Source organism: Nanorana parkeri, unplaced genomic scaffold, assembly GCF_000935625.1.
Source record: "Nanorana parkeri isolate BGI_ZX_2015 unplaced genomic scaffold, ASM93562v1 scaffold1148, whole genome shotgun sequence".
Taxonomy (NCBI): domain Eukaryota; kingdom Metazoa; phylum Chordata; class Amphibia; order Anura; family Dicroglossidae; genus Nanorana; species Nanorana parkeri.
The window spans coordinates 138,040-151,181 of NW_017307416.1; the positions used below are offsets into that span (position 1 = coordinate 138,040).

The 13,142-nt window shown below is 43.6% G+C and overlaps 1 protein-coding gene across 1 annotated transcript in view; it reads right to left on the minus strand.

Moving 5' to 3' along the window:
* Nucleotides 1-11,667, minus strand: part of SDPR (serum deprivation response) — a 30,861-nt gene extending 19,194 nt beyond the window's left edge. Inside the window, exon 1 of the mRNA XM_018568172.1 lies at nucleotides 10,926-11,667. Within this exon, the coding sequence (XP_018423674.1) occupies nucleotides 10,926-11,417 (492 nt within the window). The 5' untranslated portion in view covers nucleotides 11,418-11,667. The remainder of the gene's footprint in view (nucleotides 1-10,925) is intronic.
* Nucleotides 11,668-13,142: the final 1,475 nt, after the last annotated feature.

A 13,142-nucleotide genomic window follows, 5' to 3' on the forward strand; every position in this document is an offset into this window, starting at 1 on the left:
GCAAGGCAAGAGAAATGGAATCCCTGTCCCAGCAGATAACTGTGCCCGGGACGGTTATCACACAGTTATCTGCTGGGACAGGGCTCCCCCCGCTGCAGCCTCACAGACTGTCAGCGATTTCTCCCTACAGGCTGTAATCGATCTGTGTCAGTGGGGACAGATTGCCAATTACAGCCTGTAAGGAGAACCCTCCGACAGTCTGTGAGCTACCCCCTCCCTGCAGTCTACTCACCTCCCCGTGGCGTCTGTGATCGTCTTCCTTCCAGCAGCTGACCGCAATAGCCAGCCTGCTATTGGCTCTTTTAAATTGCAGTGGCCAATAAAAGGCTGGCTATTGCACCCGCCCACTGTCAGCTGTCAATCAACAGAGCTGGACCTGATAGAAAACTTCAGGTCCCTCCTCTGCTGATTGACAGTAAGCAGTGGGTGGGTGCAGTAGCCAGCCTGTTATTGGCTATTGCAATTTGAAATATCCAATAGCAGGCTGGCTATTGCTCCCAGCAATGAAGTAAAAAAAAAAAAGAAAAGTTTAAAAAAATAAAATAAACTAAGATTAAAAAAATAAAATTAAATCAATAAGAAGTAAAAAAATATGTTAAAAAAATTAAGTGAAATAAATAAAAATGTAAAAAAAGTGAAACAAATAAAAAATAAAGTTCAATAAATAAAATGAATGTGAATATACTTAAAGTGGCTGTAGCTGTTGAACAGTGTGAAGAACAGGGGAAGACAGGGGACAGCTAAATATAAAGCTTCTTCTTTTGCAGGCAGTGATTTGTTAAATTTTTTTAACCAAGCAACAGGGTCAGTTTAAGTTGTAATATGTTACGTTGTCATAAAGGTACATGGTTAAAAAGAATTCCTCGCCATCTCCTTAGCACCTTAATCCACTTGCATAATAAATGCCTATGTGGATTTAACAAAGTCCAGAGTTATCACTCACAATTTTCCTCCTCTCCCTGCTGTGACCATTGGGAACTAGGACCAGTGGGGTCCCCCACACTGCAAGTATTAAATGTTCATTAAATCAAGGGGTAGAGGAATATAGTGTAATACTTGCCTTATTTCTCGCTCTTGAAGGCTCCCTCAATCTGTGTAAATGGTCCCCAGAAGCTTCTTCTTTTGGTTGCTCCTGCCAGTGTTCGCACAGGGCAACACATGACCGCATGATGTGGTTGCAGTGATCCACATCATTCATCTACTCAGCCCAAAGGTAAGATCTTATGAGGATCTGCAGCTTAAAAAAAATCCATGACCCTGGGCAACAATGACACTATAAGAGAAATTTATCAAAACTGGGTCAGACAAAATCTGGAGCAGCTGTGCATGGCAACCAATCAGCTTCTCTCTTCAGTTTGCTCAGATTCCTAAGATTTGAAAATTAAAGAAGCTGATTGGTTACTATGCACAGCTGCTCCAGATTTTTGTCTGTTCCAGTTTTGATAAATTCCCCCCATAGTGCATAGTGGTGAAACTATTTGGTAAACTAAAAACACAGACCGTCACCTTTTGAATATCCTGGTAAAAAGTTAGGCAGCTGCAAAGCAATGTATGAAAATAAAATAATGAATTATGATCAAAATGTAACAAGAGCATAAAAAAAATCATATGGGGGGTGTGCAAGGTAAAACTTTAAAAGTTATGCTGGTGTTGGAGGTATGAAAACTTGCTGCTGTCAGGGCATAACAATGCAGCTCAGTCTTATCCAGCGTTAGGCCCATGTGCACAGAAGGAATGTAAAATATTTAGAGCTGGGTTTACACCACATACAGAAATGTGACAGGAGTCCAAGTTTTTCCTAGAGCATGGAAAGACAGTTTAAACAAATACTTGATACAAATGACATTTACACAATCTGCAACCAAACCCAAAAAATTTAATTTGCAGGGTTGTTTTTCTAAACAATGGGACACTGTATTCCATGCAAATTATAATATTAAAGCTGAACTCAGGGCACAAATACTTCCATTTAACTACAGTATATTGCTCAATAGCCACTAAGCATATAAAGTCCCTTTGTGTGCACTAAATTCCTTTACAAACTCAGATATTATCATATAAAAGTAGCAGTGACCAGGGCTGGTGCTGCCACTAGGCAAACTAGGCAGCCGCCTAGGGCGCACTGCTGGTTCGGGCACAGCATCGACCACTCACCCCCCACAGCACCCCCCACAGCACCCCCAGTCTATTTCAAATTGCAAAAGCCAATAGCTGTATGGCTATTGCAACTGCCCACTGAGCAGAGGAGCGCAAGTGAGAGATAGCTTTCTCTCTCAGGTAGGGTTGCCACCCGTCCGGTTTTGACCCGTACAGTCCGGTTTTGGTGTGTTGTGTACGGGTGCCCAGCCAGTGGGCACCCGTACACAAGACACTTAGTGCCGACACCGGCACTTTAAATTTTCTGACAGGTGCGGCTGCCGAGGTCCTTGTCAAGCGCGATCTCGAGCAGCCAAATCTGCCTGAAACCCAGGTCTTCCTTTGAGCTGGGGGCAGCCTGTGCTTGTGCCTGCAGCTCAGAGATAGAGTCAGGTTTCAGGCAGATGTGGCTGTTCGAGATCATACTTGAATAGGACCTCGGCAGCCGCACATGTGATTGCTCCTCCTCTCGTCTAACTCTGGTGATCTATCACAAAGAGAAGAATGAGGAGACATTCTTCTCTATGTGATAGATCACCGGAGTTAGAAGAGCGGCCGGGCTATGGATCCCAGTGCAGCTGAAGGGAAGGCATGAAGAGGCGGGGACACAGAAAATAGATGAGCTGCAGGGGGAACGTAGATTTACAGGAGAAGGCTCCCTGAGACCGTGCTGTCTGCCTGCCAACCCCCTGGTGAGACATCATAACTTAGACCGCACTGAGAGTCGCACAGCCCACCCGAGAGTCGCACAGCCCACCCGAGAGTCGCACAGCCCACCCAACCCGAGTGTCACTGTCACACAGCCCACCCGAATGTCGCACAGCCCACCTGAGATTAGCACAACCCACCTGAGTGTCGCACAGCCCGCACAAACTACCAGGCCACCTGAAGACATTACTTTCTCCTTTATATTCTCCCCCTGAAAAAAATTTGCCGCGCGCGGCGCTAGAATGTTCGGGTTTCACTTGAAGAAAAGGTGGCGACCCTACTCTCAGGTCCGCTTCTCTACTCAGTGGATGTGGTTTCAATAGCCAGTCTATAGCTAGATAGCTATATTTCAAACTAAAATAGCCAATGGTAGTCTGGCTATTGTTCCCGCCTGCTTACATCCACCTGTCACCTGCGGAAGCTAGCCGGCGGGAGAATTGGGCCGCACGTAGGGTGGAGCGGGATCGGGTGTTGTACCATGGGAGGGAGGCTGGGGGGTGCAAGTAGCTGGTCTTGCCTAGGGCTCAAAATAGTCTAAAGGTGCCCATACACCTTACGACCATCGCAAGACAAAGCTCATTGAAAGCTCGTACGATCTGCCCATCTTGGACGGGCAGGTTGTACTTGCGATCATCAAAAGCCCGCCCCGCTGAGGGGCGGGCTTCCGATCACCGCCAGAGAATCATACAGTGTATGGGCACCTTTACACCGGCCCTGGCAGTGAGTTAATCACTGTACGGCATGTGCAGAGAGCAGAGCTGTGATTGGGATCCAGCAGGCCGCGCCCACTATAAGCTGACTGCAGATACTTAAAAGAGGGGGTGGATACAAGACCTGCCACCCTGTTCTTGTAACCAGCAGTGATTGGTCATTATTAAAGGAATTGCCTGCACAGAGGTAAAGTATCACACTGAATTATTGCATAATTCTGGAAGAAGAACACAAAGGATACTAACATACAAGTAAGAATACACATGCCTCTTGTATTCCGACAATATTTGTTTATCCCAGAGTTCAGTTTTAAATAATAGTACTTTCTTTATTGGTATTTTTTATTTCTTTGCATATTTAATCTGTTATTGTTTATGACTAGGATACCAAGATTGTATCTATGTAGTATTACAGTTTGAGCCATAAAAAGTGTTTTGCTACTCCCTTGATGCTTTTAACATAATCCCACAACAGTGTCTTAAGAAAGTTCTTTGAGTCATTATGTATGTCCAATACACTATACTAGACATGAGGATGCCAATGGACAATTGCTGGACAGGAGGAGAAGAGAGGTTGCAGGGACCAGTCTAACAGCCAACTGGCTGCAAGGTTCAGGTACGTGTATCTTTTTTTTCCCCGTCCCTAGACTAAAACGAGCACTTAACCCTTGCAGTGCAGGGGTAGCACCACTGTAAGGGTTAAGAATATTTGTGCCCATAGTTCATCTTTAAAGTAGGGCTGTGGAAATTAAAGATTAATTTCTCGATTAATCGTTAAACTTTTTGATCGATTAAAATTATTTTGATTGCTAATGAAAAACACTCACCTCTTCGCCGGCTTCTGGGAGTCCCGTCGACAATCTGGTGACGCCACGGACATTGATGTCACCGCACTCCTCCCCCCCTTTCCCAAGTGGCTCTGTCGGCTAACGAAGGGAAGGGGGAAGGAGTCCAGTGACGTCGATGTCCGTGACGGCTAACGAAGGGAAGGGGGGGATGAGTCCAGTGACGTTGATGTTCGTGACGTCACCGGACTCCTCCCCCCTTCGTTAGCCAACGGAGCCACTTGGGCCGGTGAGTTTTCCCAAGAAACTTTCTGCACGAGCGCCAGCCAAGGCATTGCCCGATACACATACAGCACAGCATTGAAGTAATCAAATGAACTAGGATCACACTAATCCAGCACATTATTATTCTGAGTTGCCCCACTCAAGCGACGGCCATATTGAGTGGGGCAAGTGAGATTAATAACGTGCTGGATTAGTGTGATCCTAGTTCATTTGATTACTTCATTGCTGTGCTGTATGTGTATAAGCCAATGTAGTTGGATCTGTATGTGTGTTATAATTAATCGAACACGAAAATTTTAATCATTACCAGCCCTACTTTAAAGACTTCAGGACACTGTAAGGACCCCTGTAATGGAGTCTTCTGACAGAAAATGGCAGCAACAACATCCAGATGAAAAGCACTGCAGAAACGACTATATTGTACCATATCTGTATATTGAACGCCTCATATCTGTAAGGCCCCATTCACACTAAGCGACACTCACCTCGAGCGGATTTCCGTGCGGCGGGATAGCGCAACGGTTACAGCGATGATCGCGCGACCTTCACCGTCGGGCTGCATTTTTAAAAAAGGAAATGTGCGCGACATCGCGGGAAAAAGTGTCCTGCAGGTGCGACTTGCGACCGCGACGGGCGACATGGAGCTGTACATTAAGACAGCTCCATTGAAAACCATTGGCCGGCGACTTCTCACGATATAGCGTGGAAAAAATGCGCGATATCGCGGCGGAAATCATGGGATTTTCCGCTCAGTGTGAATGGGGCCTAAGAGGTTATATAGAAAGGCTGTGTTCAAGAGCCACTATCAGACACTACTAATGTCGAGGTGGGGAAGGGTTGAGGGGAGCAGCAGTGGGCAGCCAGAGGGGCGTAGAATTCAACATACCTGGAAATGTTGAATTATTTTTATTTTTCTGGCAACTATAACTCTGCAGTTATGAAATAAAAGCATTACCTAGGAAGCACACATGTATCACCTTAAACGAGAATTATGGCCAAACCTTTTTTCTATTTTGGGTCACAGGAGAACATTTACTTATGCCTCCTGTGACCCAAACTCAGCATATAATGGGCTACTGCCCGCTAAATGCTGACAGCGCAGAGCCACGGGAAGGGCCACTGGGAAGTATCCTGACAATATTGTCGGGATCCGCCCTGCTACCTGATTGACAGCTGGATCTATCTCTCGGGAGCCAGCTGTGCCCACTCCTCCCTTGTCTGTTCCTCCAAGAAGCCCTGGAGGAAGAGAGGGGAGGAATCCCTGCGGGGTGGTGACTGACAGTCACTGCTCTCTGCAGGGAGAAGCCATGAGCTGAGCGATCAGTGGTTTGTGATTGCTCAGGTCTCGTTCTTTAGAGCCAGTGTGTGACAGCTGCTGGGTCACATGCCGGCTTAAACTATTGGGAAGTGTATATTTTACTACGGTGCAAGAGTTTCTTTAGGTAGGTGTTTTCCTCTTCATATAACCCTGTCAGTTCTCATCATCAAGTAATGATCCCACAGCAGTGAGTACAATTGAGGGCCAAGGCACCATTGGTTTAAATGGAAGGAGAGTTTGTATATGGACAGGACACTTTTTGACTAAAGTGGAAAATGTTTATATTGTAAAATGCTCTGCAAGTTGTATCCATCACATGGGCTTAGCGTATGTACACCAATTTTCTTTACAGTAACTCTATTTTGTGAAAAATACACTATTGTGTCAACAGGAACCTCACATTGTCCAAACATCCATGCTCCCTCAAAACTAATACCATCAAGAGTTGTCTATACATGTCGCAGTCAACATTCCAAACACATGAATATGTACACACCATGTGGTCCCAATAAAATGGATAATAAACTACATTAACTGCATCACCAACATTTGGCAAATGCAAAAACTGTACATACCCTTACAGAGTGGCACATGCACTCACTACCTCTCACTTTCTCCAGCTCTCTCCGAGCTGGGAAATTCTCATAGCAGAGAGTTAAATTAAGACTTACAAGCCAAAAATGGACATATGATGAAAGTCTGATTATTTTTTCCATTTTTGGCTTGCATTTGCCACTATAATCTTTAACGACAGTACTGAAATGTGGTGAAACTAAAAGTCAGAACTATACTGAAAACATTTAATTGCCAAAGTACTATAATATTACATTTCAGTGCACGTTTCATTTGAAAATGACATTGTACAGTGAGAAAGGATGGGTTTTGATGCACTCGGAGCTGCAGGAACAAGCATATGGGCAGCTCATGCAACCCTATGGAGATGCAGGAGCTCTGTGCTCTGACACACTGCTTTCCGCAGCTCCGATTTTTAATATCAGCACAAAGACGGTGTACAGCCTCACATGCAGGAATGAGAATATTACCTTATTCCATTTGTCAACGATTTATATTAGACTACAAGTTTATCACAGAATTCACAAATGATGACATCAATAATCAGTGAATACACTAAGGCCTCATTCACACGAGAAAAGGCTGGTATGTACAGCTCTGTGCTGCGTGCACGGCCGTATCGGGCAGCTCCCGGGAAGTACAGGTGCTGCGTGTGATTAGTACGCAGCACCTGTCTTTCTCTATGGGAGTATGCAGCCATACGCCACCCTATGCTCACCCGCCCTGCACGTCTGTGCGGGGGCAGGTGTCCGTACTCGTAAGCTGACAGGAAGGATCTAGCTAGGGGCCTAGTTATGGATGGCTTTGTATGTTATTGTTAGTATTTTGAATTTTATTCATTGGGCAAGTGGGAGTCAGTGGAGAGGTTGGTAGAGAGGGGCGGCAAACACTTACTGGTTGGTAAGGTGGATGAGTCAATGACGCCATTCTCTCCATCATTGTATGTAAGTGCAGGAGGACTATGTAACTAGGAGTCATATAAACTTATGATGAAAACAAATGTGTAAGCAGTGAATACCACGTGTCAAAATGTTCAGTAGACTCAGAGATACATGCAAATCTTGACTATTCCTGTAAAAAGCAAGCTGGGTGACTCCCCTTCTCTCCTCCCAAGCCTTTCTATTGAAAAATATCCACCATATATTGAATGACCAATAGGAAAACTTGAGAGGCAGGAGGGCTGGGGCCAAGATTAACCTTCATGTAAATAATTTAGATTTTCATATAAAATCAGGTGACTATTTCATTGGTGATCAGTTCATGCATTTTGTAAGCATATGATCAGCTGGAATTGCCCAGGTTTGTGACACGTTTCCTTTGAGCTCACATTAATACTGGCTGTATACATGGCAATTTTGTTGCTTTCAATCAGATTTTAACCACCAATATTTCCTGGCTTCAAGAGATCCAGCATTAGAAAATGCCTTTTCAGGTTGCACCGTTGTGTTTTGATCCATGCTTTATTTTTTGGTTACTAGGAATAAGGAAACAATTATGACTAAGCCACCAAATTACCACACACATTCCTTATCTATGCTAACTGGTAATATAGGCAAATCCGCAGAATCTCGAACCAGCTGGATGGGATTTTTTTTACCCTATAATCCAAACGTTTAGTTCATAGTCCATGTCTAGATAACATATATTAAAAGAGAACTATTGCCCAACTCTTTAGGGTCACAGGAGGACACTTACTATGTCCTCCTGTGACCCAAAACTCAGCATGTAGCGGGCTATTACTATATGATGACAGCACAAAGCTGGGCTGTGGCTAGAAAAGATCCCAACAACATTTTTGTGATCCACCCTGTTGCCTGATTGACAGCTGGCTCTGCCTCTCTAGAGCAAGAGCCAGCTGTGCCCACCCTCTGTCTGTCCTTCTAGTCAGTGCTGGAGGAATGGAGAGGGAGGGGGGAATCCCCGGATGAAAATGAGGAATGTGGGGATGGGGAAAGCAGTATGTGATTGCTCAGTTCTCATTCTATAGAGCTGAGGTGTGAGGTGACAGCTTCAGTGTCACACGTCGGCTCTAATTATGAGGGTGAGTGGATTTTACTCATCCCATAGTTCTCCTTTAAATGTCCAAAGAGACAAAGCTCCTTTCCATAGTGAGATTGGTTCCTAATAAACTACTTTTCTACGTTGCATATAGGTACCTTTCATTATTAGACGTTATACTGCAGCTAAAGGCATACATAATACAAGCTGTTGTAAACAACCAGCACCAATCCATTACGGCTTTTCAAGGCACTCCAGCTGGGCTGAAATTACAAATCCCATCATGCTTCTGGGAGTAATGCCTGCGGCTATCAGAGTCTTGCAATGCCTCATGGGGCTTGTAGTTCCACAACAGCTGGAGTGCCGAGGTTGCCTACCGCTGGTCTAAGGCATTATACAGAAGTGTAATTTTTTTCATTTGCTCCACAATCAACTTTACTATTTATATGAAATGAGGTAACTTGCAGGCTGGCATTGCGGATTCTTCTTCCAAACATACTGGTTACCTGGCTGTCATTCTAACCCAATAAATGTCAATATTTGAGTCTCTGACCTGGAACATGCATAAGATCAGCAATGCTGTTATAACTTGCTGCATGCTTTTTCCAGGTCAGTAACACAGAAAGCATTGAAGGCATTGGCAGCCAGGCAGCTAGCATTTTTTACAAGGATGCCAGCAATGGCAGCTACTATGTCTCTCTCAGTAGTACAAGTTTCCTTGTGTATATTTTGCAGGTTGTTCCTCCAGCAGCCAAGACCGCACCCAAAAGACCACGCTCCTTCAGCCATGTATGGTTTCCCACCCTAAATGATACAGTTTATCTAAGGATAAGAAAGTTTGGGATTATTTGGAACTATGTAGCCAGACAGAAACGTGTTTCTTACCTTGTTGTACTATGGCAATCCTATATCAGCTATGTAAGGCAATAGGAAAACTTCTACTATACATGAAGTGGTCTCGTGTGAATATTACTATATTCTTACTCATATTTCAGGAGAGGTTACCCATAGCTTGCTGATCATAAACTCTGTCATCATGAAGCTTGTTAATGTACAGACCAGTCTAGGGTTGCGATACTCAGCACTGCTGGAGTTAATAAAGCTAAGGGGCACAAAAGAAGGTTTTACAAAGATAAGATACTCTAACTGCACAGATCAGTAAACTAGATTCTACTACTGCAGGATACAACTGGTCTCTGATGAATAAATTAGATAATACTATACAGCAGATTTTCTCAACCATAATTCCGCTAGAATTTGCTAAGGGTTCCTTGTAGAGAAAGCTGTGGCTAATCTTCTACCTATACTGGCTACCAATGTAAGGGGTCACTTCTATAATGACCACCACTGTAAGGGGTCACTTCTATAATGACCACCGATGTAAGGGGTCACTTCTATAATGACCGCCACTGTAAGGGGTCACTTCTATAATGACCACCATATAAAGGATCACTTTTACAGTGACCGCCAATGTAAAGGGTGACTTCTCTAATGACCACCAATGTAAGGTGTGACTTCTCTAATGACTACCAATGTAAGGGGTGACTTCTCTAATGACCACCAATGTAAGGGGTCACTTCTACACTGACCACCATGTAAAGGATCACTTTTACACTGACCGCCAATGTAAGGGGTGACTTCTATAATGACCACCAATGTAAAGAGCCAGTTCTACACTATTCACCAGAGTAAAAGGTCACTTCTACACTGACCACCAATGTAAAGGGTCACTTCTACACTGACCACCAGTGTAAGGGGTAATTTCTAAAATGACCACTAATTTAAGGAGTCACTTCTACACTGACCACCAATGTAAGGGGTCACTTCTATAATAACAACCAATGTAAGGAGTCACTTCTGCACTGACCACTAATGTAAGAGGTCACTTCTAAAATGACCACCAATGTAAGGAGTCACTTCTACGCTGACCACCAACATAAAGAGTCACTTCTACACTGACCACCAATGTAAAGAGTCGATACAATGTAAATGTCTGTTTCTTTTCTGGTCATGATTATTGCTTTCATTTCATAATTGTTGATGAAAGTAATTTTGTCATATACAGCGGGTATGTTAAGCACATCCCATTCTTTATTCTGTTATCTAAAATGATCTACAACTTACTGATCAAGCTAATGTACCATGAGGTGTAAAAATAATATTTGTGTTGGGGTTCCCTGAAAACTGAAGGCTATTAGAAAGGTTCCTCTATGGTGAAATGGTTGAGAAAGGCTGCTATACAATATAAATCAGCCAGCTGCAGTACAGTAAAACAGGAGTGGCTTTGTCAGAGTACCAGCTTGCAAAAAGCATACCCAGGGTGATACTGGAAAAATGAACACATAAATGCCAACATATAGAGTGTCTGACACCGCCAAACTCCCTAATCATCACCAGTCATGTGTCACCTACCTGGAAGATTAGAACTTTGAAGTTGTTCCTTCTCAGCAGCTGGCTCTGGTTGTTCTCCAGTTTCTTGACTTGTGCTGTCTGCTTGTCCATCCGATCCTTCACTTCTCTCATGTTGGCGCTGACTTTGCGAGACTTTTCTAAAAGTTTGCTGACAGTGTTGCTGGTAGTAGTGTGGCTCTTGGATAACTTTGTGATGTCACTCTGAATCCCCTTGACCGAGTTTTCAATGTCGATCTGCTTCTTTTCCATTTTGTGCTGGTTCTCTTGTACTGAGTCCAGCATGTTGACCAGTTTATCTAGCAGGGTGAGGACTGTGATAGCGTTGACTTGATTGCTGTCTTTGATGGAATCCACTACATGTTGTTGAGGTGTGGGGCTGGAGCTGGGTGATTCTGCAGGGCTGTGGCTGGGCACCACCAGCTCCTGACTTTCATGTACACCAGCCTTCTCTTCACTTATGGCATGCTCTAATTGAATTGAATCCTCCTCCATGATTTCTGCTGTTTCAGATGTCTAACTTGTGTCTTCTGATGATGTTTATTATAACAGAAGTTGTAGATAGTCTTTGCTAAGTGCTTGCTTGTATAGAAGAGTAGGCGATGCACCAGACTGCAGCAAAACACTCCTAACAACTACATTCCAGCTTCTCTTGTAAGCTTCTGCTCCACCCAGTGGGAGGTGAAAGATGAATTATCCAAACTACAAAAGGCTAACTTTCAGATCCAGGGGTGTGTCACATGCATACCCTCCATCTGAATAATATTTTAGAAGTCAGGGTTTACATTTTTTTTTTTTAACTTGTTGGATTTCAGTAATGACTTCATGCAGGCAGAGAAAACTCCCTCCACTGGCCGGCTGCCAGCTCCTCTTCCCATAGCTGCAGGGGAAAAGTTTTGGCCGGCTGCTATGATCCACTGGAACACTGTGCATGTTTTTTTCCTGGATGAAGTTATTTTCAGAGAGAAGTATTGTTTGCATTTGCCAGGGGAATAATAACTCATTATGATGTGTTTTCACATCTACATTTCTTTTCACACTACAAGTGCAGGTTAGAAGGCTCGCTTTCCCAGAGCGCTTTTGGTGGGGAGTACTTTTACAGTTTAAGGTTTCCCTTTCTTTGTTGTGTTTGTTTTCTCAAGCACAAGCTTCTGATATGTTTCCTTAAAGTGTATCTTACCCCAAGAACAAAAATGTCATATTTTGCAGCTTATAAGTCAATTGATGTGATGTTTGCAGTTGCTTTCTCCTTTGCATGCTCTTTTCCTTCTGTTTTTACTTGGCGATCCTGCCAGTAACACACTTCCTGTCCTAGGGTGACAACACTTACTCACCGTACTATATCTATGGAGAAATAATGTTGTCAACTAGGCTGCTTAGCAGATTTGGATAAAAAAAAACTATTCCTCTGTTATCTTCTACATAACATAGGGTGAGGGGCTCTGTAGTCCTCGGAGATAGCTGGGAACAATGTATCTGATAATATTGCAGTATAGGTGGAGAGCATAAGAAGTTATCAGCTGACAAATTTCTGGCAGGTATTTTTGGAACTTATTTAACATAAATAACAAAATGCTTTTGAGTGGTATATTTAACAGACCAAAATGGAACAAATAAGAAAAATTCATTATTAGGGTTTACATACATTTTAAAGTGACAGTACCTAGATGTAAGTAATGCAGACAACAGTGAGGTTTGAACCGGGCACATGAGGGCGTCTGGTCTTACCTCTCCAGTACTGCTAGCTGGTATTGCTTTTTAATATATGGCTAGGCATGCACCCTACATGACAATTCATGGACCAGGAATATGACGGCTTTGATACCCACCACTGTAATGTGGAAGGCAGGAGAAGTGTATACAAGTCTGTAGCACTCTGTAAGCAGGAGTGCTGTGAAATTGAGTTAGTTAACTGTAGTTAGTCTGAGAAGGCACTATAAACAGGCACCGTGTGGTTAACAGGAAGGCTGCCAAGGTCCCCAGCAAGCGCGGGACCTCAAGCAGCTGCTTCAGTTTAAAAATTTAGTGCCAGTGTTCTGTCGAGAAAGCCGACACAGTATCTGCGCTTGCGCAAAGATGGGATTAACAAGGAAACCGGCATTTATTTACAAATTATTAGTGTGTAATTGTTAATTGTGACCGTTAATAATATGCCATCCATGGCAGTAAATGATGGGTGGAATATTATTAACGGTCACAATTAACGATTTAAACAAAATA